At 58.0% G+C, this 27162-nt stretch overlaps 1 protein-coding gene across 5 annotated transcripts in view; it reads left to right on the top strand.

Annotated features, from left to right (window-relative positions):
• The window catches only part of GFRA2 (GDNF family receptor alpha 2), a 98250-nt gene that overhangs the window by 29330 nt on the left and 41758 nt on the right, over positions 1–27162 (top strand). For all 5 annotated transcript variants that reach the window (XM_045853517.1, XM_045853519.1, XM_045853521.1 and 2 more), the window contains 2 exons: positions 18–101; positions 18549–18903. In XM_045853517.1, the coding sequence (XP_045709473.1) occupies positions 18–101; positions 18549–18903 (439 nt within the window). The remainder of the gene's footprint in view (positions 1–17; positions 102–18548; positions 18904–27162) is intronic.

Below are 27162 nucleotides of genomic sequence, written 5' to 3'. Positions count from 1 at the left end.
GATGCTCTCTTTTCCAGGGGAGGAGTTTTACGAGGCCTCGCCCTATGAGCCGGTCACCTCCCGCCTCTCGGACATCTTCAGGCTTGCTTCAATCTTCTCAGGTGAGCAGGTGTGGGCTGGGCTCTCGGTTCTCCCCTGGGCCTATGGGGCAGATGGAGCCCTGGCCTTGGCTCAGGGGCGCCGATCCTCAGGTCAGCAGATGCTCACCTGCGTGTGCAGTGAAACATTTATGGGGACTGCCTGGCACTCGCCCGCTGGGCAGCGGGGCTTGAATCTGAATCCTGATGTCGCTCTCCTGTTCTGTTGCCTGTCTCCCCATGGGTCTTTCTTTCCAGACCCCCAGCTTTTCTGTTCCAGCTGTTCAGGCTCTTTGTGCCTCAGTTTCCTCAGCTGTGCAACGGAGAACACAGCTGCCCTGTGGGTTGTCTTGAGGTCTGAGTGAGCCAGTGGGTATTGAGGGCCCCACCTGCTGCGGTGGCGTCCAGGACATGCCAGTCACCAGATCTGCTTGGCTTCCTTCTGCCCTGAGGGCTCTGCTCCTTGCACCCCCAGCCCCTCTGCCTGCCTCAGACAGGGGGAAGGCCAAGGTTGAACTATAGTTTTGCTTGTCCTGGTCTGTGTGTAGGAGCCCACTGGGTTTTTTGGTTCTTTGTTTTCTCTGCCGTCTGGGGAACCAGTGGGTCCCGCGCAGGGTGCCCCTGCTTAGGCCCTGGGGGGTCTTGGAAATGCTCTGTGGGGGCTGGCGGTGAACTCTTCCTGGAGCCGCCGCTGGTGCCAAAGGTGGCAGGGTCAGGGTGGGCTTGCTCCCTGGGATCCCTGCGTACAAAGCCCCAGGTTTCCAGCTGGTTCGTGGCAGGATGTGAAGCCCTTTGAAGTCTCTTTCACTTTAAACGAGGGTTTCTCAGCAGCACTGCTGCTGACACTTTGGCCTGGGTACGTCTCCTGGGAGAACAGCCCACCCTGTGCATTGTAGGATGTTGAGCAGCATCCTACAAGTCTGGGGACTTGATGCCAGTAGCGCCCCTTCCCCAAGCTGTGACTACCCCAGATGTCTTCAGACAGCACCTTGGGGCACACAAGCTGCCAGAGGGGAAGCTCTGAACTGTGACTGAAAGACTCCAGTGAGCCCCTGAGCCCTTTCAAATGAAGACTTCTCTAGCACAAGGCCGCCCAAACTTTCTTTCCCCTTTATTACCCCCTAAGGAGAAAAATATATCTAACTAGTGAAATACTGTCTTGGTCTACACAGTTCTGGAGGCTGGGAGTTCAAGTTCAAGGTCCAGCAGGGTTTGGTTTCTGGTGAGAGCTCTCTCTCTGACTTACAGATGGCTACCTTCTCACTGAGTCCTCACAGGGTGGGGTGGGGCTGGAGAGTTGGGGAGTGTGGAGGGGGACGGGGAAGGGGGAGAGAATGAGAGTGAAAGAGCGAGCTCTTGTAAGGCCACAGTCCTATCTTATTAGAGCCCCGTCCTCATAGCCTCCTTTCACCTTAATTCCTTCCTGAAAGCCCTCTCTCCAAATACAGTCATACTGAGGGCTATAGCTCTTCCAGGGGTATGATTTAGTCCATAGCAAAAGTCAAGAAGTAAAATTTTATCAGGGTTGGGTTTTGGAGGGCCACAGCCACTGTAATATCTACTTTTTTTTTCCCCAAATGGAGGCCCAGCTTTTGTTCCCGTGAGGGCATCACTGTCCTCCTGGTGGACAGGCACCCATTTCCAGCCCACCAGTGGCTCAGGTACCAGCCCCCACCCCAGCACCACTGTGCGGGAGGGGGCCTTTGGGATTAACTCCCCGAAGGTTGAAGGTCAGGACTCCCCACTTCAGTTGCGCCCCTGCTGCTTCCCTGGCTCACGTGAAGTGTCTTCCTAGCAGAAAATCGTAATGGACTTGACACTCTGTGGGACAAGGATGTTTCGACAAGATAAATGAGGAAATGACTGGGTCTGCACTCGCTGGGCCAGCTCCTCTACCTGCTGCCCAGACCCACTGGGCCTGCCCGGCCCTGGGTGCCGGGGCCCCGGGGACTGCTCCCTGCTGTGAAGGCAGGGCTTCGGGGTCCCTGACTGCTGCCTCCTCATCATGCCCATTGGCCCTGTTGCACCCACAGCAGCCCTGGAGTGGGTGCCCGGGCACCGGCTCTGCCTGGGGAAACCTGACCGCGCAGTTGGTGAGGAGGCCCTGGCCTGGCTACCAGGAAACCAAGTGGGCCAGGGTGGGCTCAGCAGAGAGGAGGCTGGTGGGGAGCCATGGAGCCTGGTTCCAGGGCCTTCTCTGCCCCCAGTCAGCTGGAGGGCGTGGGCCGGTCACCTCCTGCTCCGGACTCACATTTTCTTCCTGCAGAAAGGAGGCGGGCACTGGGAGCCGTGCCCCCCAGCCTGTCCTCGCCAGAGCGCCCAGGCGATGGCAGCAGTGCCGTGTGGCGCACTGCGATGAGCAGAGCAGCTTGGAGCTCAGGTGGTGGCCAGCGCCCGCCAGGCTGCCCTGCCAGCTGAGGGCTGGCTGTCTGGGCACACATGTCTTCTGCTGGGAGCTTGCTGGTGGGAAGGCCTGGCCTGGGTGACCCAAGATCTTGGACTCTGCTTTGGGGAGGTAAGCCTGCTGCCCTGTGGGGCTGTGTGGAGCCCCTCCCACTTCCACACACCCACATCTGGTGGCATGCTGCCTCCCCCACCTAGGTGGCCCTCAGCTGGGCCTCAGGGACTCCGAGAAGGGTGCTGCTGAACCCTTCTGTGTGGGGCTCAGTTGCTATTTTCTCTTTGGTGTCTGAGATTTCGGGGCCCAGTGCAAAGCGTCTGGAATGTGTGATCTCTTTATCTCTTGCTTTCTCTCTCTGGTGGGGTTCTGTTGGCCAGGAAAGCCACCAGGGTTCCCCAACGCTCTGATGCCAGAGGCCCTGGGGCAGGGGTGAGCCCTCCCCTGCTTGCTGCCTAGTTCAGACACAAGCCTTGGGCTCAGTGACTGGCTCTGGGATTTCTGGTGTCGTCAGTCCCGAGTCCAAGGCCAGGAGGAGAGCAGTGTGGCTCTGCCTAGAACCAGGATAACAGTGAGGTTGGAGGCATCCAGTGTCTTGCCTGAGCCTTACAGACGGGAGAGGAGGTTTTGTGGAGAAGAAATGAGGTTTGTCCTATTCCTAGCAATTCAAGCTGCCCTTGGAAACATGAAATGGAGAGTTTTGTGCACCTGTCACCCTTGGCATGTGGGAAGAGTGTGAACCACCTGGTGCTGTGTTTGAATCTTGATGTGCCCGCTTAGGGTTGTGTGACTTGGGGCTGCGTTGCAGCCTTTTGGAGCTGTGGTGCCCGTGTTTGTCCTGTGGGAGTGTGATACCTGCTAACGCGGCTGATGAGGAGGATTTACCGAGAGTGACAGGGAGAGTGACCGGGAGTTATCTCTCTGCTGACGCTGCCCAGGCGAGGGGTGATGCAGAGACGACGGAGCTCCAGCCGTGCCCCTCCGTCCCCAAGTCTCTGTGACCGTGTGAATGCTGAACCCCAGCTGCTTTCTTCCGGGGAGGCCAGAGGGGATGGACTAAGGTGGAGAGGAGAGAGAAAGGCTTCTCAGGGAAGAAGAGATGGTCCAGGCAGGAAGACGTCGAGGGCCGGCCATGTGGACAGTGAGGGGAGCAGAGGAGCCCGTCCACCTGCAGGGAGGCCTTCAAAATGAGGACCGAGGGTGGTGGCTGTCCTCACAGCCGTGGGCCGTGCCTCAGGGACAGGGGGAAGTGGCAGGCAGGCGGCCTGCGTGCGGTTGGGGAGGGGCAGGCATCTGCAGGGCCTGGCTTCCCCTGCAAGCTCTTCCGGACGTGTGGACATGCAGTGTGTCCAGGCGGATGTGTCGGTCTTCTCTGTAGCCGGAAGGGGACTAGCGACCATCTAGGCCCACCCTTTCCCCTGACGGAAAAGGAAACTGAGGCCCAGAGAGAAGGGACAGCCGGAGACCGAGGTTCTAACCCTGGCTCTGCTTTTGCCCAGCGTGACCCCATAGCTGTCGCCCCTCCGTGGCCTCTATGCAGTGCTGTGACTGCGTGTGGAGCATGGTGGTGAGAGGCTGGGCCCTGGTGCTTTCCGGGGGCTGAGGAAGAAGAGGTGGGCCGCGTCCATTTCAGGTGGCCGGCAAACCTCTGTACTCTGCCACCTTGCCTGGACAGAGCCGGGAGAGGCCCAGGCATGTTCTTGTTGGAGACTCTGGCGGGAGGGAGCCCTACCTCTGCCGCGAAGCCCCCTGCGTAGGGCCTGAGAGGGGACCCGCACCCTGCTCCTGGGTGCCGTCGCACTCTGTCTCTTATCGGGGCCTGCCCTCACCTGATGGGGTCGTGGGCGCTGGTCTCTGCATCAGTGCTGCGCTACTAGGGCGCCCCGCCCCCCGGAGCATCCTGGGAGAGTGGGTGGGTGTGGGCTCTGAGCCCCCTGCCCTAGTTTTGAATCCTGGCCTTGACCTACGAGCCGGGCCACACAGGGTGGGTCACTTGACCTCTCCGAGTTTCCTGTTTCTCACCTGTACTGTCATCGCAGGATCTGTGTCTGCGATGACAGGCGCGCAGCTCCTCCCAAGGTGCCGGAGGAGTCCGGGACCCGAGATGGCAGTGGCGTGGTGGCTTTGCCGGGGGTTGGAGGGCGGTAATGGTTTAGTGCGAGGTGTTAGACCTGCACAGGAAAGGCGACGAGGAGGCCCGGGCCAGCCTGAGGTGCCTGTGGGAGCTGCGCTGAGGAGTCCTGAGGTTCGGGAGGGACCCGGCCAGGCGCTCACAGGGCTGGTGGTGGGGCTGGGCACCTGGGAGGCGCACGGTCGGTCAGTCCAGTGGATGTCAGGGCAGTGCTCAGGGCGTTCCACAGGAGACACCACTTTAAGTTGAATCGGACCCACGTCCTCACTGTCAAGTGGGGCTGGCAGATACCCACTCGGTGGTTTATTATCGGTGGCAGTCCAGGGGAGGCTGTGCCTGGCGGCACCTGGGAAATCAAGAAGGTCCTGGAGGAGGAGAGTGGGGCCTGGGTCTGATGTTTTGGTGGTGTCACCGCATGGAGGCCTGGATGGGCTTAGGGTGTTGAAGGAACCACACGTCTTGTGACCTGTGTGGGCTCCAAAGACACCAGATAGAGACCCTTGTGGCGGGTGGGAGATGGACCCTCTGGGATCTTGTCCCTGGGGATGGCTGCCCAGAGCTTATCCGGAGGATGGAGCTCAGGGTGACTGCTTGGCTGGAGCGCTGGACTCCCTTGGGAGGAGCTGAGGTGCCCTTGGGCAGGGGAGGGCTTCAGTCCCCCAGGAAGGCTGCCTCAGTGGCCTTGGTGGGGATGGCTGGGAAAGGTCAGGTCTTGCTCAGCTCTGCTGGGTGCCTAGGGGTCCCCTGCCTTCTCTGCTGTCCTGGGGGAGTGCCTTTGAGCCTTTGAGCCCCAAGCCCCTCCTCCCCTTGGGTTGCTGAGCAACCCCTTGAAGTTCAGTGGGGTGGCTGGTGCCCCTGGGAGATTCCTTTCCGAGGCAGCCCCCTGCAGGAGGGGCTGGGGGCTGGGGATGGAGGGCTTTGGAGCAAGTGAAGGAACTGGCCATGCCTCTCCCTGTCTCCCCACCTCTCTGTGCATGGTGGTTCCAGCAGCAAACTGCTTATCCTCAGGTTGTCTCCTGGAGCCAGTGCTGGAGCGTGTTATTTAAATTTCAAAGTCACGTTCTTCTAACAGCTGTCAGAGGCTGAGTGTCAACAGAAACTGGGCTTTAGCTGCAGCGCTGTCACCTCTCACACCTCCCCTTTCAGAGAATACGTCCGATGGCCAAGGAGAGGGTATGGGGTGGGGCAGAGGACTCTGGGGCAGGGAGAAGGAGGGTGTCTGTGTGGAAGGGCCAGGGACCAGTGGCTCGCCCAGCTCGTCAGCAGCTGGGACTGACTGGGAGGAGCCCAGTTTCCTGACCACGGGGGCTGAGACATCTGGGGAGACTGGAGAAGCCTGCATTGCCCCTGTGTGCCGTCATTGCCCTCCTTTTGTGTCATTCCCCTCCCACATCAGTGGCAGGACCTCAGGCTCCTGTCTGTGGGTGGCAGGATTTGCTCCTCCTAAGGTGTGAGCAGAGCTTTGATGAGTTCATGTCCAATTACCTTCATGTATAAGAAAGAAACTGCTATGAAAAAAAAAGGGAGAGAACAAAATGGAACCCCAAGTAAGACTTTTTAAGGGTAGAATTTCAGCTGTCATGGTTGGGGCGAGGTGTTTTGGGGGAAGGTATCTTTTGGTGCCTTTCAGATAACATCTCCTAGGGGTGCCTGCCTGCTTGCTCCCCATCAGACAGGCTGGGCCAGCGGCGGGTTGCGGGGTGTGCTGAGTGGGCTCTTCCTGCTCTCAGGAGCTCCTGATGCGGCTCTGCAGGGCCTGTGCCCCGGAGCATGCTACTGGCTTAGCCGTGAACTAGATCCACCGTAGTTATCCAGACAGGAGGCAGGGTATAAATGACAGTCTTGGGGATGCCCCTCCTCCACATCTGCCAACATAACGCCAGGGTGGATATAGCGAGGAATGTGTCTAAGGGAGGTCAGAGGGTGTGTAGGTGTGTGCTTGGTACACGCTTTGGTAGTGTGTGCGTGGAGGTGGTGTGTGTGGCTGTGTGTGTGTTGGGATGGTGTATGTGGAGTGGTGTGTGTGGTTTTGTGTGTGTTGGCATGGTGTGTGTGGTTTTGTGTGTTGGGATGATGTGTGTGATTTTGTGTGTGTTGGGATGGTGTGTGTGGTTGTGTGTGTATGTGGTGGTGGTGGTATGTGGAATGGTGTGTGTGGTTGTGTGGGGGTTGTGGTGTAGGTGTAGGGTGCGTGTGGTGCGTGTATGTGTGGTGAAGGGTGTCTGGCGGTGGCCCTTCTGCGTGTGGATAGGGAAGGGCGGGGGCAGGAGGGAGAAGAACTGAGTGGGACAGGGTTGAGGGGCCATGGCCCTTCCCCTGGGGGACAGCTGCTGCGCTCAGCCCCTCGCTCACCTCTGAGGGACGCCCGGGAGCAGGGGTCAGGGATGAGTCCTGAAGGGTGTTCGAAGGTCGGAAGGCCATCTGCACCTGGTCCACAGAAACTGAGTGCTCTGAACCTGTGTATGTGTGCTTAGGGACTTCCTGCAGTCTGAGGACATGCCACTGACCTCTGAACCTGAGGTCCCCACTCTGCAGGAGTAGTGTGGGCGTGCCTGCACCCCCACGTCTTCCCTGGGTGCCCCTTGCATGCCTCAAGCCGACATAGGTGTGAGGACACACCCAGAACCAGGCAGAGCAGTCTGTCGCACTCATGGAATTTGTGTTCGATTAGCCGGAGACTGGGATGGACAGACAACAGGCTGACGGACAGCAACATGATGTGACACAGTGATGACTGGTGCTCCTCTAGATTGGGGAGGCCAAACTAGAACTCCTGGGCAGGATCCAGCCACGGGGAGGTCTGGGGAGTGGCAGAGGGGATGGCAGGGAAAGGCCCACAGGCGGGGACATGTGGGCGGTGGGCAGGGCTTAAGGCAGATGAGTGGCTGGGGCCCAGGGCATGAGGCGGGGCCTTGGTTTGGGAGGTGGGCACAGAGGCAGGAGGGGCTGGATCGTGGATCGTGGATCGTGGGCCGGTACCGCAAGCAAGTGACAGAGTTCGGATTTCACTCTAAGAGCAATGAGGGACCTTTGGAGGACTTGGACACTTGAGCAGCACAGTACGATTTGTGAACTTGAACAGATTGCACTTGCACCGTGGGAGAGGTGGGGCGGGCATGGCAGGATTGGCTGCGAGGGAGGGCAGTTAGTGCTGTTGCTGTGGCCACATTCCAGGACAGTGGGGGGACAGAGAGAAGGCTCGGGCCTGGGTCTGTTGTGGGGCAGAGCTGGGACGAGGTGGACTGGAGGTAGGACAGCTGACAGTTTAGGCTCGAGCAGCGACACTGCCGTACACTGGGAAGGAGACAACAAGAGAAGGAGCAGAGACCCAGAGTGCTCTTGGCATGTCAGGGTGGAGGTGCTGGGTAGCCGGCAGCTGGCCACAAGCCTGGAGGTCGGAGAGGTCAGGGGTGGGGTATGGGCCGTGTGGTCAGCACATAGATGGTGTGTAGACCACAGAGCCACGAGGTCACCTAGGGAGTGCGCAGATGGGTGGGGTGCTGGGGCTCTCTGCGCAAGGGAGGCCAAGACCAGGGCTAGTGAGGAGAGGGAAACCAAGTCAAGGGTGCCGGCGGGGTCGGGGGCAGAGCAGCACGGGTCTCCGGACAGAGGGGAGGGCAGCTGTGCCTGTGCAGCCCCAGAGGTCAGGTAGGAGAACTGTAGAGCAACCCCTGGATTTGGCGTCATGTGGGTCCCAGACAACCATGGTGGGAGTGCCCCCCGTGGGGCGGTGGGTTGGAACTTGATCTGTGTGGCATGGAGGAGAGAAGTTGAGGCAAGGAGGTGAAAACAGCAACCATAGGTGGCTCTTTGGAATTTCTCTGGGGAGGGGACAGTGAAATGGGGGTGGGGGCCCCAGGAAGGCTTTGCTTTTTTCTGTGTATTCGGAGATGGGCAGTGATGGCGGCTGGCCGGGGGGGGCTGTTGGGGATGACCCACTGGAGGGGGAAAGGGGAAGGGGCAGAGAGAGGCGGATTTCAGGACTGATGTCTCTGAAAAGGAGGCGGGGGAGGGGGGCCCCACCAAGCACCTGGGCAGGAGCCCAGCCTCCCCAGGAACAGAGGAGGCAGCACAGAGGGTGGGAGCTCCTGGAGGGCGGGGAAGGAGGCCATCAGGCTGGGTGTGCGGTCCTTCCCAAGGGCAGGCCGTGGGGACGGCGGGGCAGGGGCCACGGTCCCGAGGAGTTGTAAGGCAGTGGCTGGTGGCAGGACCCCCACCCGCTCTGGGCCCAGAGGTCGGCTGTTTGTGAGCTGCCCAGGGGGTCCCTGCTTTTAAACTCAGTTTGGTAAATGACCAAATCGCCAATTTTAGCAAACTTACTGATTTACTAAATTACTAAAAGTCTGCTCTTTCTTGTTATTTTTAAAGCTTTTAGAAGTTTCCATGGAATTGGGTTTCATGGCTTCTGAGGGTTTTCACAAATGATCTGCAAGGCTGCTCTCAGGTGTGCTGAGTTGGGGGTCTGAGGGCCGTGGCTGGTGTGGACCCTTCGCGGTGGGAACAGCGGGTCCCTCTCAGGAACGAAGCGGAGCTCTCGGTGGCACCACCCACTCGGGCCTGTCCGTCCGCATGGAGAGAAGATGGGGGTGACGGGCTCGGGGTCACGCGGCGCGAGTGCCTTGGTTTGGTTTGAATTGTTATACACACAGAATTGAAGGTGATACACCTTTGTGGGAATGGTGTGAAAATGGTAAAAATCCTAAATGTTAAAAAAGTAATCCACCGAAACTATATTTGAAAGGACACAGAGCCCTCAAAAGTGGCCGAAGAAGTCCCTTCAGATGTGGAATAATGAAATTTTAATCGCTAAACACACAGTTCAGACAAATAGGCTTTTTGAAGAATGAAAGGAATTCTGACAGTGGTTAAAATGTGAGAAGTTAGAAAATGATATTCAAAACTAATTGATTTTCAATGAATTTGCCGTTCGTCAGGACGATGGACTTTTGGTGGGTTGGCCTGCTTCCGAAATGCAGCTGCTCCCGCGTGTCTGGGGTGGCTGGTGCGGTGTGGGGCTGGGGGTCGGGGAAGGTTCCAAAGGAAGCGGGCAGGCACAGGAGCCTGGGCCACACCGGGTCAAACACAGCAGCAGGGGATGAGGGCCAGGGTCCCACGGGGTCCCTGTGTCTTGACCCAGAGGTGGCAGGTGAGGCATGCTGGCGCTGGCTGCTCACCTCTAGGGAAACTGAGGCACCGCTCGATGCCCAGGCTCCTGGCCAGCCAAGGTGAGAAAGGCCCCCTCTCTTAGGCTTCCTGGATGAGCAGAGGGAGTGATAACGGCTGCCCCTTGTTCACAATGGGGAGGTGGGGGACCTTTTATCTTTTGGGGTGTGGTATGCGAGGGTTGGAGCAATCGGCACACAGTACAGCCCTGTGCTAGCAGGGCCCTGTGCACACCAAGAGATGCAGGGGAGGACCTTCCACCGGGAGACTAGCTCTTCACCTGGCGTCTGTAGCTGCCGGGCTGTGGCCTGGAAACTGTGAGCCTTTTTGCCTGCATTTTCCAGTGTGGTCTTTAGTGTGGCCATCCCGTGTGTCAGCCGGGTGGGGGTGTAGCCCCATTTTGCAGACGAGGAAAACGAGGCTCAAAGAGGTTGCGTGCCTGTGCGTGTTTGCTTCGCCTGTTGGCAGCGCAGCCAGGTTCTTTGCCTCTCAGACCCCTGCTGGGCTGGAGTCCCTGATATAATCATAGCCCACCCCCAAGAATGCAGCAGGGATTCTTGGGAAGCCAGGTCAGCGAGCCTCCAGCCAAGGCATTTGCTACTTGATTCTACTGTTGGCCCTAGAATATAAGTGACAGGAGGGTGGGAGTGTGGGTGGCTCCGTTCATTTCTCCAGCATGTAGAGGGTGCTCAGGACGCCATGCTGTGACAATCCTGGGCTCGGGTGGCCCCGTGAGGGCAGGAGGTGCCATGGTGTTGGTGGGGGCCTTGGCAGCCCACTAGGGAAGGTGGGCCCCTCGCTCTCCATCCCCAGCCTCTGCCTCCCGGCCAGGCCTGTGACAGTCCGCTCAGCCTGCAGACCCCATGGTGGACTGCACCTCTGCTCGCCCTCTCGACCTTGTTATTTGCACTCAGTGGGCCACCCTCCTTTTTGAAGTTTGTCTTGGTTTTCATGATACCGTGTTTCCTGCTTTCCACTGCTTCATGGTCCACTCCTTGCCGTCTCCACTAAGTGGTGGCACCCGGAGTCTGTCTCTGCCACCTCATTTAGTTAGGTGGCTTTAAAGAGCCTCCAATCACTTAGGCTCAGTCAGTGTCTGTAGCTCAGCCCTCTCCCCTGACCTCCAGGCTCATTTGTCCTTCTGCCTTTTCAGCATCTCCACTCGGATACCTAATGGGCGTCTCAGACTTCAGTCGGAGCAGAGTTATCCACTTAGCTTGCCCTTCCTTCTCCCCAGGTCTTCCTGCCACACAAGACGGGTCCATTGTGCTGGCGCTCAGGCTGGAGACCGGGCGCTTTCCTTTGTGTTCTCTCTTCTCATTCAGCGCATCACCCACCCAGGGGCTTTATCTCTAAATACAGGGTGGGGCAAAAACAGGCTTCCATTTGTTCATTAGGAAAATAATACGGTAGTTATTAAGTAACAATACAAGAACACACTCTGTGTTTGGTGTACTCCCAGCTGGGAACCTGCTTCTGCCCCACCCTGTGTGTGCAGCAGGGTCTCGGTTTGGGTCCTCTGTACAGTCACCACGGCACTGAGCCCCCACCGGCTGCCCCGGCCACTGCAGCAGTCCACAGCCGGTTTCCTCTGTAGCCTGGACCCCCCACGTGTCCTCTGTCTTCCGGACGTGGACCAAAGTCAATGAGGTCAGCAGAGTCCCCTCCTTAAAACCCTCTAGGAGCTTCACAGATTGGAATACAGCTCTGAAGTTCTCACCCTGCCCTGCAGGGTCCCCTGTCATCTTCCCCAACTGTCCCTCCTCTCCCTTTTGCTCCATCCAGGATGCTCCAGCCACCTCACCCTTCCTTCTGCCTGTGAACATGCCAGGCTCCTGGCTGTCTCAGGACTTTCGCACCTGCTCTTCCTGTTGCTTGGGAGTTTCCGACCTGGGATGCTTTGCATCTTCCATCCCTGCTTGCTGTTCTGCCTCAACTTGGATGTCACCTTCTGAGACAGGCCTTCTTCCCTCATCCGCCCAGTCATTCTCTTCTGAGTTCCCTGTTTTATTTTCTTCATAGCACTCACCACACTTTAAATTACCTTCTTCATTTATGTGTTCAGTCCGTCTTCTTCTGCGAATAAAAGTCCCTGGAGAGCGGGGACTCTGTCTTTGTGGTTCACAGCTGGATTTCTAGGGCATGTAGTCAGTTCAGGAAGACTTTTGCTGACTGACAGCCGTTTGATTGGCTGCTGATCGACAGGGGTATGGGTGCCGTGCATGGAGGAGGTGGGCGTAGTTGTGTGTGTGTGTGTGTGTGTGTGTGTGTGTGTTGCTGTGTGGATATTGGCTGTGTTTGCACAGGGCCAGGCTAGATGTTTCTTAGCTGCTTGTAGAGATAGGGTGGGACTCGGAGCATTCTCCGTGCAGCGGCAGAGTCTTGCACGTGTGTGTGTGTGTGGGGGGGTGTTGTGTGGGCAGGCAGGAGAGTCACAAAATGTAGGAGATTACAGAGTTCCAGGTGAAGAAATGAGACCCAGAGCAGGTCTGGCTTTGTCTGGGGTTCACACAGCTCGGAGAGGCACAGACGGAATTGGGGCCCAGGTCTCTGACCCACACTGTAGTAGAGGAGCTGCTGAGCATGGCCCCGGAGCCCAGGGTGGGCTTGGGGTGGGCATTGGGGCTAGAAATGGGGTTAAGGGCAAGGGACCAGGCTGGCAGGTTCCCGGAAACTCGGAAGGGGAGCTGAAACACCAGGTCCCATCAGCTTGGAAGGGTCGCAGGTACCATTGCTGCTTCTGTAGGGAGAGGCCTGCTGGTTGGAAAGTCACCTCGATGCCCCTCTCGGTTGGGTGGGGGCATGCTCTGGTGACAACACCGGCCACAAGCCGCCTTCCTCGGAGGGTTCGCCTTCCTGCAAAGTTGTGTGCTGGGTGTGGGGTGTGCCTGTTTGGGGGCTGCACCACGGGCAGCTCAGCCTGTCCGCTGAGTCTCTGGTCCTCCTCCTTTGGAGGGCAGCCTCCAGATGGTGGGGGGCTGGGGAACCCGGGTTCCTGTGTGCCAGCTGGGAGCTCCTGACGTGGGGGCTGGGGTGGGGCCTGGCACCTGTGTGCGATAGGCAGCTCCAGCGCGTCACAGCGCACTGACTTTGCGAGCCCCGACTCTACCCCAGGCACTTCCCTTCAAGGGCACACACACCGCGCCTGGGAGGGGCTGTGAGCACGGGAGTGAGTGTTCGTGTTTTAACAGCAGCGCATTTAAACATATACCAGAAAAATTCAGAACTAATGTACACCTTATCATTTAGGACAAATCTAGGTGGGTATTGAAAAATTTAGAGTGAGTCAAATGAAGAAATTTAATATTTCATTTAATTTAAGAGGGAAGGGATTTAAACAGGAAAATAATTAAATGTAAGGGAGCAGTGGTACTGGAAACACAGCCAAAATGACATAGGCGGTACCCAGGGGACTGAAGCTCTACATGCGTCTAACAAATACCTCGAGGGTGTTCAGTTTGAAGTTGGAGGGACAGGAGGTTATTGGCTCAGGGCAGCACCCCAGGAGGGAAGGGGGTGGGCAGGGCTGGACTGGAGTGAGGCATCCCCTTTGTAGTTGTTGTCTGTCATCCCCACTCAGCCCACACCAAGGGAGGGGTGGGGGTGTGGTGGTGTGGTGGTGAAGAAGCCAGAATGTGACCCGAGGGGCTGGAGCTGGTAGGTTTGGGAATGAGCCAGGCCTGGTTAAATCCAGCCTCACTCTCCTGGGGCAGCTGTTAACATTTGCTCCTTGGCAGAGTTGACCATTGGGCTCTTGTCAGCATGCCTGGAGACCCCTGTGGACAGGAAGGCGGAGTCCAGGAGTGGGTCTGTCCAGGCCTGGGATGCATTTGTGGCTCCGGAGCCCCTGGCAGTTTCCTGTGTGGTCTCATCTCTCTGTGCAGGGAGTGGGGTGGGAGTGTGTGTGTGCTTTTTAGACATCCTAGTGTAGGGGCTGGGGCCCACCCTGGGCGAGGCTGCTGTTTGGAGTCCAGTACCTCCTCTGCGCTCCCTGGTGGGGCCTCTTGAAGAGGAAAACAAAGCCCCGTGTGGGTGGAGAGTCTCTGCTGGCCCCGCCCACACCTCCTCACTCATAACAGCCTGAGGCAAGGCCAGCTCCTGGCCCCACGGTGGAGTGGGGCCAGTCATCGGGCACCTGTACCCACTCTGGGAGGATCAGAAAGGACATCTTCCTGGTAACTAGGCAATCACGAGGACTATTACCACATTTTTTCTTGTATTTTTTTCCTAGGAAATTTACCAAGTTTTGGCCCAGGGGTTGACATCTGCCGTCCCCTAGCAAAAGCTCTCCCTGTTCAGGCCCCAAATGGAAGCCGCCAAGGCTATAATTACACCGGCATTAGCTCAGAAACACGCTGAGAGGAGCAGGACAGAGCACCTGGGGAACCTAAAAGTGGCCGCAGGCCAAAATGAGCTGCCGTTCCATTCTCGGTCGCCGCCCAGCCCCTCTCTGGCGCCTGTTTCGTCCTTGCTCTCCTCTGCCTCGACCGAGGCTGCTGTGCCCTTCCCTTCGGCCAGCGACCTGACAGGTGCACTGACCATGAAAGAACCACCTGGCTGGTCACAGGGAGCCCCCCTGGAGGCCGTGCTTCCAGAATGGCACTTGTGTAGACAGCATCCTCCGATTCTTGCCTGGCCGAGGGCAGAGTGCTGTGGTAGCAGCTCAGGAAGCTGCTGGGGGGGAGGCGCGGGCTGGCCGTGTCTGGCAGGTGTCTGTATCCAGCGAGCTGTCATTCAGCCTGCAGAGTCACCTCTGCAGGGCCCTCTTCCGGTCTCTGTCTCCAGGCGCAGGGCTGCTGTCGACCCCTGCCCTGCTGTCGGTTCCATCTGCCTGGGACTCTTCTGCTGCTTGCCCTCCCCAACCTCTCTGACGCTGTCGGGGCAGGCTGTGCTTGTCCCTGCTCCCCCAGCACCCCGACTTCCCTGTGCACACACTGTTTCTTTGTCCCCAGCTGTGTCTCTGTGGACATGTCTGCACAGAGTAAGCCTCAGTGAAAATGTGCTGATCAAATGCGTAGGAAAACAAACCTCGATTTCCTTTCTGCCTTAATTCTCCTTTTGTTTTTACAAGAAGGGAGGGAGTTTGCCCTTTCTGCCTTTGTAGGGCTGTTGTCGGTGAGGCAGGGTGTTGGGGTGACAGCTCGGTCTCCATCGATTGGCCCCCAACTTTCACTTCTGAGCATCCTGGGCTGGGCTCCACATTGATACTTGGTCAGACATGGTCTTGTGTGGACCACTGGCACCGGCCCCCTGTCAGCCTGGCTTCCTTCGTGACGTTAACCAACGCTTCTTGGGCATTTATTATGAACTAGATACTGTTCTAAGTAGATTTATTCTTTTATTCATCAAACACTTATTCAGCATGCAGTGTGCATCCGGCCCTGGGAAGTATGGATGCAGCATAGTGAATGCAACCAGCAAAGCCCCTGCCTTCCCCGGGCTTATATTTTGACACACACAGACAGATGAGTCAGTAAGTGTGTGCTGTGGCAGATGGCGATACGTGCCATGGGAAATACAGAGCAGAGTAGGGGTCCTGACATGTTACTATGATTAGGGTGGTCGGGAAGGACTCCCAGATAAAGTAACATTTGAGCACAGACCTTAAAGAAGTGAGGAATGGAGAGATGTGGGTGTGGGGGTGGGGGAGAGCTTCCAGGCAGAGAAGCAGCAGGCGCAAAGGCCTTGTGGTCAGGGCACGTTCCGGGAGGACCAAGGGGACCGGCGTGTCTGGAATGGAGTGAGTGTGCAGGGTAGGAGAAGAGGTCTCGCAGAGCGCTGCCGGCTAACAGAAATATGGGGGCGGGGGCAGAGTAGGTCACAGTTTATTCCTGTGTCATCCTTTACTAATTACTGTATCACTTTCCATATGAACGGCTGTCAACCTGCTTTTGCCCCACTCTGAATAATATGTCACACATGTAATTCTAAATTTTCTAGTAGTCATATTAAAAAAGTAAAAAGAAACAAATGAAGTTAATTTTTTAAATCCTTACCTGAGAATATGTTTATTGATTTTAGAGAGAGAGGAAGGGGGAGACAGAGGGGAAGAGAAACATCGATGTGAGAGAGAGACATCGGTCGTCTGCCTCCCATGTGCCCCGTGACTGGGGATTGAACCCGCAGCCGTTGGGTGCACAGGAGGGCGCTCCACCTGGGCTGAGCCTCCCAGCCAGGCCACAAGTGAAATTAACTGTAATAATACATTTGTTTAACATGGTATCTCCAAAATACCACTTCCACATGTCATCAAAGTAAAATATTATTATTGAAATGCTTTTCTTGTTAAGTAAAGGAAAAATCAGGTGTCTATTTTCATAATCTGGTATGGAGACTGCGTTTCAAGCCGGCTGCAGTTCGAGCTCAGGGGCACGTGATGACGGGTATTGGGCAGCACAGGCATGGAGGCATGGGCCTCGCAACGAGATGGGAGGCCTCTGGAGGCTGCTGGGCCCAGGATCCTCACCCCTTGGCCTTAGGTTCTGGAAGGTTCGTGTCACCTGTGGTGAGAGAGTTGGTCCGAGGCGAAGGGCAGGTTCAGGGCAGAGCAGCTAGCCCCGGCTGGGGGGCCCTGCCAGCATGCAGTGGCAGGCTGGGACCGAGATGGTAGCGGTGGCTGCACTGGGGATGTGTTTAGAAGGCAGAACTGCCAGGGTTTTCTGACATGGTGTGTAACTGAGAGAGGGGTCCAGGAAGCACCTACGTTTTCGGCCTGAGCTTTGGAGGGGTGCACCTATTTTCAAAGGGGCGAGGGAGACCGGGAGTGGAAGCAGCCTTGGGGGGACATGTGAGGGTTGGTTTGGGGCATGTTGGGTTTGGGATGTGAGGTCAGCCTTGGAGGCGGGGCTAGCAAGCAGGCGGGTGGACTTACGGATCTGTGTTCAGTGGGGAGGGCTGGTTGGAGATGTAAATTTGGGAGTCACTGCTGGCAGTTAAGGCCAAGAGGTGACCTGAGGGCTCTGGGGAGTGGGTGCATGTAGGGAAGGGGGCTCAGCCCTGGCACAGCAGCCGAGGAGGGGCACACAGGGAAGCAGCAAGAGGATCGGCAGCCCCGAGGAGAGGAGTAGAGCGAGCGACCGGCTGTGTCTCACGTGCCACTGGGTTCCTGGCCACTGACAGGGGCGGGGGGCAAACACCAGGCTGCAGTGGGTGATGTCCTCGCTTACAGGGACGTCCTGGCAGACAAGGAGAGAGAAAATGAGAGATCTTCATGCTCACAGAACGCTGTGAGGCAGGGACTCTTGAACACAGAGAAACTGAGGCAAAGGCAGGTTCACTTGCCCGAGGCCTCACAGCAGATAAGGAGCAGGGCCAGAAGGGGACAGGTGGCTCAGTGCTGGAGCTCTTTGTCTGCACCATTCTGCTGTTCTGCCTCCTGGTGTCCTGGCTGGATTTGTGAGCTCTCGGGAATGAGAGCCCCTCTTACGCTTCTGCACCTTACGTGGCATGGGGCAGGGAGAGGGCCATGCCAAGGTGGGATGTGGCAGACCTTTCGTGACCAGAGATCAGAAAACCAGGACCTGTGCTGGCAGGTCTCAGGCTCCGGGCTGGCCATGGGAGGGAGCGCGGTGTCGGGGTGCCTCAGCCAGGTCCTTCCCACCACCCTGCAGGGCCCCGAATGGAGGGGGTGGTACTTGGTCAGCCGTGAAAAGCACTTGCTGGTGGATGGAGAATGAATGAACCTACGGCCCATCCTGAAGCCTAAGCCAGAGGCTTGCTTGGGCACAGCGTGGCGCTGGTGGGGCACGGGCTCCTCCTCTGCTTTGCCACCAGCGTGCTGGGTGACCTCGGGCAAGCTCTCCGTGCACTCAGCGCCATGGTGTCCTTGCCCATGGGTGAGGTGGTCGCCCATCCACTCATACTGCCATGTTGTGAGGGGGCACATGCAGATGGGGCTCCTGCCTCCCTCCTCCATCTGTCAGCAGGTGGATGGGAGGTGCCTTGGGGTGGGAGCTGGCCGGCAGTGGGGGCCTGGGTGGTCTCTGTGCTGGGTGTTCCCCTCGTGGGACCTTGACAATCCCTGGGAACTCTGCTTTGCGCCCACAGCAGTGGCGTGAAACCTGCAGCTGTGGTACTAGCTGCGGCACGCCTGTGCTGTGGCTGGCGATGTGCTCGCCCCACAGAGCCCAGGGCTCGCCTTCAGCCTGCCCCTCTCAGGGCCAAGCTCCCCTCCCAGAGCTTTCTGTTAGTGGCAGTGGCATCCCCGCCCTGCCCCCCGTGCCCGTGCGTGGGGCCGCTTTGAGCTGTGTGCCAGCATTTCCGGGGGCCTGGTGGTGGTGGGCGAGGGGAGTGGCGGTGGTGCTGCTGTGGCTCCTGCAGGGGAACTGTTCCTCCCTAACTGCCAGCAGTGTCCCTGCCGGAAGCTCACGCGTGCTGCGCTGGTGCCCAGGCCTGGCCCCGTCTGGGCTTAGCTGCCCCCAGCTGTGTGGCCGTGAGCCAGCCGCTCTGTTTCCACGTTTCCCACGTGTGCGAGCAGAGCCATGAACCCTGGTTGCTTGCCTTTTCTGCTTGCGATAAGTCTTAATAAGGCTCTGGAAGGACAGCTGTCATGGCAGCCGCCCACTGGACGTGTGCACTCCCTGACCCGTCATGGGCCTGGACATCCACTCACTCAACCCTCGCCGCCACCTGAGGAGGGAGGGCCTGTTAAATGACCCCATTTCACAGACAGGAAGCTGAGGCAGAGCAGAGGGAATGCTGGGAGGTGTCCCAGCGAGTAGGCGGCGTGTCGTCCCCCTGCCTGTGCAGGCCTCTGACCTCTCTTGCCCTCTCCGTCCAGGGACCGGGGCGGACCCGGCGGTCAGCGCCAGGAGCAACCACTGCCTAGATGCTGCCAAGGCCTGCAACCTGAACGAAAACTGCAAGAAGCTGCGCTCCTCGTACATCTCCATCTGCAACCGTGAGATCTCGTCCGCCGAGCGCTGCAACCGCCGCAAGTGCCACAAGGCCCTGCGCCAGTTCTTTGACCGGGTGCCCAGCGAGTACACCTACCGCATGCTCTTCTGCTCCTGCCAGGACCAGGCGTGTGCCGAGCGCCGCCGGCAGACCATCCTGCCCAGCTGCTCCTACGAGGACAAGGAGAAGCTGAACTGCCTGGACCTGCGCGGCCTGTGCCGGACCGACCACCTGTGCCGGTAAGAGTGTCGGCCACCAGGCACCGCAGGGTGCCTCTCTCCGTGGCATCCCCGGGGCTGCTGGGGGACGATCCTGGGCCCAGCGAAGAGGATGACTTGGATGTGTGCAGAGAGAGCCGCCCGGCCTCCTTCCCGCCCTCCCGTCCTTCCTGCAGCACAGGCTAATTGTTTGCCTGCCCTGTGCCCAGCCTCATGCTGAGCACCATGGGGAAACCAAGACAAAAACCTAAGGAATTATTTACTTAAATTTACTCAATTTTAATCTTTACCTGAGAATATGTTTATTGATTTTAGAGAAAGAGAAAGGAAGGTGGAGAGAGAGAAAGAGAGAGAGAGATTGAGTGAGAGAGAAACATTAATTGGTTGCCTCCTGTACACACCTAGACCAGGAGTCAAACCCACAACCTAGGTATGTGCCCTGACCGGGAATTGAACCTGCAACTTGCTACATGAGATGGCACTCCAACCAACTGGGCCACTTGTCCAGGGCAGGAGCTTATAATTTAAATCATGGACTGCTAGAGCAAGGAAAAGGAAGTGGCCTTCAGTGAATTTAGCTCCATCTCCAAAGGATATCCCCCCACCCCAATATCCCCAGGAGGTTCTGGCTCTCATAAGGCACAGAGGCAGGCCCTTCTGCATTAAGAGCTGAGCCCCTACCGGGTGCTGGGCTGGAACACGGGTCTGCAGTCGGACCCGTGCTATGGGAGTCGGCCAAGCTATGGGCTTGATATCCAGACTTTTCCACTACTATCTGTGCCACTTGGAGCAAGGTTTATAAATGTCCCAAATCTTCGTGAAACAAGAGTGAAAACATCCATGTCTCAGGGTCACTGTGACGACACAGTGCATGCCCAAATCTCAGCACAGGGCCTGGTGAGTAGCATGGATTTTAAAAGTGCAGCCTAATTATTAGGAGGGTTTTATTTTGTTTGTTTGTTTTTATGGTGAGTTGAAATTTGCCTCTTTGTAGTTGTCTTGCTTTTCCTGTTTGTTGCAAAACATTTATGGAGCCCCTCTCACATCCAGGGCGGGGTCCGAGGCCCGGGAGTGCAGAGGTGAACACGATGCTCTCGGAGGAGCATATGGTCCAGGAAGGAAGCCATGAGAGCCTTGATCCCAGTGCAGTGGGACAGGGGCCGAGGGTGCCCTGAGGAAAGAGCACAGGGGAGGGGCATGCGTCTTAGCCTGGGGCTCCAGAGGATGGGTCTTGAGCTGAATCTCTGAAAATGAGAGGGAGAAAGGCAGGGAGTAAGTCAGCTGGAGAGCATATGCAAAGGCTGGTGGGTAGGTGAGAACCTGGACAGGTGGTGGGCACGTATGGAGTGTGGGCCATGAGGCAGGGGGCCAGGCAGGGCTGCTTGGAAACAGGGCTCATGGAGATGCAGAAAGAGCGCTTACTGCACAGCAGACACCGGTCTGTCATGTGGTTTACCTCCTTCGGTCCTTGCAGTGAGACTGCGTGGGAGGTAGGCACTGTTACCGTCCTGGATGCCAAGTGAGGAAGCAGAGACATGGACAGCAAGCTGCCTTGGGGCCCACGGCTTGTGCTCCCCAGAGCCGGGGTCCGGTCCAAGCTGCCTTCGCCCCAGGCTAGTGTACCGTGCTGGAGTGAGTGCTGTGGGGATGGGGAGAAGTGTGTCATTTCAGAGGTGACTGGTGGGTGGACCCGACAGGCCTGGGTGTCGGGTCGAAGTCCCCGGAGACAAAGCCATGTCTGTTTCCTTACTCTACCCCTCATCCTGCTCACGAAGCTGGTGAGTGCGCCATGGGCATCTCTTGAATGGATAAGTGGCCAGCAACCGCTGAGTTTCCTGGTTGAACAACAACAGGGGTGATGGAGCCCTTCAGTGTGTGGGGGGTTGGGGAGTGGGAGTGCCTGGGGAACCGTGTCGTTGGTCCCCGTGGCGATGTCTGGGGGCACTGGGACTTATGGGCCTGGAGCTCAGTGTCAGGGCCACAGTGGAGAGGAGGGTCGGGACCCGCTGGGCACCTCGCTCGTGATGGAAACCACAGCTGTGACTGAGCTGTTGCCAGGGCGTTGGTGGAGCCCACAGGGGTTCTATGCAGGGGACGCCTGCACATTTGGGCACTGCAGTGTTTAGGAGGTAAGAAAAGCTGGTGGTGTGAAGCAGAACTCAGCTGGGAACACCGAGTGCTAGGGGAGGGGCAGAGGAGGAGGAGCCTGCAACAGGGAGGCTGGGGGCGGGGCTCAAGGACAACCAAGGGGAGCAGGCCAGAATCCAGAAGAGAAGGGGTTCCCTAGGGAGGGAGTGGGTGGTATGTCAGTGAGTGTGTACATGTGTGAGTGTGTACATGTGTGAGTGTGTACATGGGAGAGTGTGAGGGAGCTTTGAGTGTATGAAAGCGTATAGGTGTGAGTTTGTAGATATGTGTGAGTGAGAGGGTATGAAAGTGAGTGTGTGTGCAAGTGTGTGCATTCCTCTCTCTCTCCTCTCTTCCTTCCTGCAAGTGGTGTGGCAGGTGTGAGGGCGGAGCCTGCATTTAGGATGAGGCTGATAGGGCCTGGGGGTCTGTGACATCACAGCTAAGTGTCCTTTGGGGACTCTGCCTGTAACACAGAGCGGAGGCTTGGGCTGTCGGGGGAGAGGTGCTCTGTGTGGAAACAGAGGCTGGGGGTGGTGGGGTGGAGGCGGTTGCCATGGTGGCCCCGGAGCCGGGAGACCTGTCTTCTCTGCTCGCCTGCCCCGTCTCTCAGGCGGTCCTTGCTGGACCATTTTACTCTCCGTGACCTCGGTTTCATCACTGGTCATGCAGGGATGCTCACACATCTCCAAGGAGCTTTCCGGGCCTGGGGCTCTGTGTCTGCGGAAGCAGCTTTGCACTCTGCCTTCGCCCCCTGCGCCTCCATGAGAGACTGTGCCCCTGGAGACGGGGGTTCTTGGTACACGAGGAAGTGAGATGGCGTGGGCTTGAGGAGAGGAGCTGACTTCTTGCCATGGGCTTGCAGGCCTGGCTCACTGACCCACGGACGCTGGGGGGATCCATGGAGGAGACGGGGAGGGGGAGGGTGGCTGGAGAGGGAGGGGCCTCTGGAGAACAGGCTATTGCCTACTGAGCCCCTGGAAGAGGTGTGCTCCCTTCCCTTCCAGGGCTTCTGGACGCCCCCGCCCCTGCCCGTGGGCACCACGGGGCGGGGGGAACCTTTACTGTGGAGACAGGAGAGCCCAGTGCCACGGTGTTCGGAGCATGAACTGGGGACCCTTAAGCCTTCCTTTCCTTGGACGCTCGAAGGACAAAGCTGGCCTTGGGGTCTTGACCGGGGTTAAGGCGGGAGAGCCTGTCTGGGCTGACTCGTTGGAAGTGAGGTCCTCGGGCCTCTCCCAGACTGCACCCCACGCTCCAGCACTGCAGTGCCCACTCCTGTGTGGTCCCCCTACCTTCTGCACAGGACATTGGCCTCGCTGAGCCCAGGCTTCTGGGTTCTTGGAGACCAGCTAGGCCAGAGTCCACCTCAGTGGGCACTAGATGAAAGCGAGGCTGTGGACATACTGTTGGCACCCCCAGCGGGGGCCCTGGACCCCTCCCCCCCCGTGATATTTGGCAGACCCCCCTTGTGCTGTCTCATGAGATGTCATTGACGACAGAGTGTTGGTGTTTGAAGTCTTTGGTTACGCGAGGATGTCTCCTTGCTGGGGCCCCCCAGTTATTGCAAGCCCTTCCAAATCTCCCGCTTTGGACCAGCAACAGTCTGGGGCGAGAGTGGAAAGTCCTGCTCGAGCCGTGGTTCCTGCTGGTGGTGAAGGTGCCGGAGCCTGGGAGCCCGAGCTCTGCCTTTCACCGCGTCTGGTTCCCAGCCCACCGGCTGGCAGGGCTGTGGGTGTGAGACCGGGAGAGGGTTTTCCTTTAAAAAGTTATGATACGGAGTCGGGAAAGCCCGGAGGAGCTCTTGGAATGAATCCCTGGGATTTGGCTGGATTCTCTCGCCCCAGCCCTGCACTGGGCTAGGACCTGCTTCTATTTTTTCCTTGGTTTCTCCCGTCTCAGCTTACACTCATTGCAAGGATGAGTGTGGAGGTCCCAATCGTGTGTGTGTGTGTGTGTGTGTGTGTGTGTGTGTGTGTGGTGGGACTGTGGGAAAGAGAGTTCTGTTGTCCTGTAAACTCTGGCCCTTCCAGGCCTCCCGTGGAAGAGGCCCTCTGAAGTGCCCTGTTCCATTGTCTGCCGAGAGGATATAAATAACTCGGTGCTGGCCCCATGCCATGCCCTCGGCTGCGATGTAGCCTCTGGGTGCTGAGAATGTGTATTAATAGGTTCTAGCCTGGGGATCCCCTGGCTGCCTGGACCCCTTTGTGCAGTGGACACTGTCCTTGTCCCAAGGGATTGTGGAGCAGGCAGAAGGCTGGGGTCCCCGCCCCGTGGCTCTCTGCAGGGAACAGGAGTGAACTCCTGCACAAGCCCCCTCTAGCCAGCTGGGGCGTGTCTGGTGTCTGTCGGGTGTCTGGTGAGCGTGGGCAGATGGGTCTGGGAGGGATTCCTGGCTCCTTGGGCTGTCCCTCAGCTTCTTTTGGACTCGATGGACTCTGTTGGCTGATGTTCTCAGCAGGTTATCTCTGAACAGCAGCAAACAATGGTCTCCATAGTGGTAGGTGGGCTGCGGGGCTTCCGAGCCTTCACTCTGGGTAAAGAGGGTCTCGCCCTGCTGGCATCCAGCCAGTGGTTCCTGGGGCAGGCGGTTTCCTGCCCTGGAGGGGTGAGGGACTTGAGGCCCTTCCTTTACTCACTTATCGGCTGTTTGGACATCCACTCTGGGCCACGCCTTCTGTTGGAATTGGAGAGTTATGGGGTCGGTGGAGGTCCTGGCCACAGGGCACTCCCAGTCTCGCGACAGGACACTGTTCACTGCCTCTGCAGGGGGAGTGGAGCCACTCAGCACACGGGATGACAGGGTTTCTCCTCAGGGTTTCCTGAAATCCCAGTTCTGCTTTGCCACCCACCGTGTTCCCTGGGTCACTCTGGTGGCGCAGGGGAGCACCCCCTTCTTGGGGGAGAGGAGCCTCTCACAGCCTCCTTGTGCACCCCAAGACCAGAGCTGGGCCAGGAGTGCCCCGGGGGAATGAAGCCACCTGCTTCCCGAGGAAGCCCTGAGCAGCGCGGTTGCCAGTGGAGGGGCACTCTGTAGGTGGGTGGTGGGGGACGTGGGGTCCTCGGCCCTGCTGGAAACCCCAAGACTGGTCTTCCTTGTGGGCACCCCACGCTGCCTCCTGCTGCTGGCTCCCCTCCACAGGGTTCTCGCTCGCCCTTGAGCTCGGCCAAGGTACACAAAGGGGACTCCTCTTGGAACTTCCTGTGGCGAGTTGAGAGCAGCCTGGAATGTTGAACATTTCTTTACTAAAGGCCCGGGAAAATAAACAGAGAAGCTGCTGCCTAGGTGTCTAGTGTGTAAGACCCATCTTCTGCTCTGGCCACATCAGCAGAGCTGGGCAGAGAGTGTCTTTAACCTTGACCATTCAGGCGGCTCTCTGGGTGTCTGGGCTCCACAGAGCTCACGCCCCACAAAGATGAGGTGCACTCCCTTGTGAAGTTCTGTGTGACAGCCTGCTCGCCGGGGTGAGCGGCAGGAGGAGGACGACTGGCCTGGATGGAGAGATGCCACCGAGGTGGAAATAATCAGAATCTGAGTCGGTGAGGCTTGTCCCGGCCTGAGCAGGTTTTGCATCACCTGCAGGTGTTGAGTGTGGCATTTGCTTGCATGATGGCAGGGCACACTCAGCTACCCTGAGCTCGCTCCGTTTACTGGCTCCTTGATCATTTCTGTTTCCACTCACTGCCTCGGGCCCTCTCTTTTGCTGGCCTCTTAGTCTGCTTGGCTGCTGTAACAGATGCTTGTAGGCCGGGTTCTAAACAGCAGACATTCCTTTCTGACGGTCCTGCAGGCTGGAGGCCCAAGGTCAGGGTGCTGGCAGGTGGGGGTCTTGGTGAGGGTGCTCTTCACGTGGCCGTTCTTGGTGGGGGCATGCAGGGAGAGAGATTTGGCATTGCTTCCTCTTTTCTAAGGCATCTGATTCCGTCACGGGGGCTCCACCCTCCCCCTCAAAGGCTCCACCTCCAAACACCGTGACACTGGGGATTCGGGCTTCAGCTCGTCAACCTGGGGGGTGGGGCACAGCCTTTTTGTCCATGGAACTGAGACTTATGCTTCGTTCAACGCCTGATTTGTCCTGAGCCCTGTCTCAGCCACACCGTCCGCTCAAGCTTTCTCGAGCTTGTCTGTGTCCTTCCTGTGGCACTGATTGTGTGACTTCCCTTCAGTACTTCGTTTCTCTTCCCTAGTAGGTCTCTGACATCCTTAGTACCCTTATGTTATGTTACCAGTATGTCAGTTTACTCATTTGACAAACAGTCGTTGCGTGTTAGGTGCCATGCTTGACACCAGGCATTTACTGGAGAACTCAGTAGAGCTGGCCCTGGCCGCCTTACCGTCTCGAGGAGGAGAGAGACAACAATCAGGTGAGGAGACAAGTCTAGGAGTAACATTTTTGAAATGAGTAGGCGGATGGAGAAATGGAGAAAATGGGGGAAGGAGGGGAGGCCTACTTCAAAAAGGGCGGTTGGGAAAATTTTACCTGCGGAGTTGACATTTGAACTGAGACCTGAAGAATGAGGAGCCAGAAGGGAGGCAGAGGGGAGAAAGAGCGTTTCAGGCAGAGGGCAGGGGACCTGCGGACCTGTGGAGGAGGGCGGGACTTGGCGTTGCGGAGGGCGCTAGGGAGGGGGTGCAGGGGGCTGGGCGCCAGGCAGGGCCAGGTCACACAGGGCCTTGCAGGCCCCAGCGAGGGGTTTGGGTTTGTTCTCAGGACAGTTAGAAGGGAGCTCCTAGAGCCAAGTAGTGGCATTATTAAAATCGTGATATAAAAAGATGGCTCTGGCTACCGTGCGGAGAGTTAAGGGAGGAGGCGAGTGTGACCTCAGGGAGGGGGGGAGGAGGTTATTTTGATAACCTTTGATCAGAGAAGAGGGCAGCGCGGGCCAGGGGGCGGCCCTGTGGAGAGAGATAAGTGGGTAAAGTTGAGGTATTTTGGAGATGGATGTGATGTAGCTTGATGTGTGAGCGAGGGAGGTGGGGGATCTCAAGGGTAACTCACAGGCTTCTGGCTTGAGTAGCTTGGTGGTGGTGGGGCCATTTTTCTGAGTTGGTGAAGGCTTGGTGGGGTGGGGGGAGGGAAATTAGGAATTCCACTTTAAACCTGGAGGTTTTGAGATGCCTTCGGGATGTTCTCATCTGAGGTTGACTGGAGTGGTACGTTTTGGGTGTCATGGGTGAGCTCATGGTGTTTGAGGCTTGGGGAGTGGCAGGATCTCCTAGGGAGAGGCTGGCACCCAAGGGCGCACTGAGGATGCGCCCGGCCCCCGGATGTGCCCAGTGAGAGTTTGGGGGTGTTACTGTGGTGCCTCGGGAGCCAGAGGGATTTTTGAAGAAGAAAGTATGGGCAGCTCTGCCGGATGCTGCCCAGCGAGCCAGAAGGACGCGAGTGACCACAGGGCTTGGGAAGGTGGTGCGCATCGGTGGCCCCTTCCACAGCGGTTTGGGTGACGTAGTGATTACTGAAACCTGATCAGAGCTCCAGAAATGTTTGGGAGTTGGTCGGAGCTTCCTGGGGAAAATCCTCAGGGAAAGGGATCTTTCCCACGTGGAGAAGTCGCTCTCCTGTCCCTTCCACAGATAAAAGGCCGAGGGGAACTCAACGTGAGCTTGGTTTGGGGGGCTCACTGCCATTGTGGACAGTCCTGGGTGTGCCACCATGGTGCTCCGCAGCTCCTTGCCCACACCTTGACCTGGGTCAGTCTGAGGTCCTGAGGCTCCAGCCTTGGGGGCATCCCTGGTGTGGGCCACATGCTCCTGATGGTCTTCCATGGTGACCCATACACTGCAATGGGACAGGGACCCCAAACGTCCCCACCTCCCATGTCCCTGGGCTCTGGGAGCCATCGGGCAGTTGCCACTGACTAGCCACAGCCAGAAGAGCCCCCCTGACTAGTGGGAAGAGCTCTTCTCTCCTCCCCATGCCCTTCTGAGCAGCCTGGACGGCCCCCTCCCAGAGGGGACAGCCTGCCCCTCCAGGACAGCCTTGCTGTTCTGCCTGGAGATGAGGGGCACTGGAGAGGGGCCCAGGGCCACCTGAGCTTCCTCTCCTTGGCGGTTCAGGGGTGGGATGTGGAGGCCAGGGAGGATGTGCTCTCTGCCTTCCTGGGGCCTTGTCCACAGCGGGGAGGCAGCTTGTTCCTTCCCCTCTTCAT

Source organism: Phyllostomus hastatus, unplaced genomic scaffold (assembly GCF_019186645.2).
Source record: "Phyllostomus hastatus isolate PE091 unplaced genomic scaffold, TTU_PhHast_1.1 phas_contig_98, whole genome shotgun sequence".
Taxonomy (NCBI): domain Eukaryota; kingdom Metazoa; phylum Chordata; class Mammalia; order Chiroptera; family Phyllostomidae; genus Phyllostomus; species Phyllostomus hastatus.
Note: the sequence above shows the minus strand (reverse complement) of the source record. Positions and strands in the feature narration are given on the sequence as shown.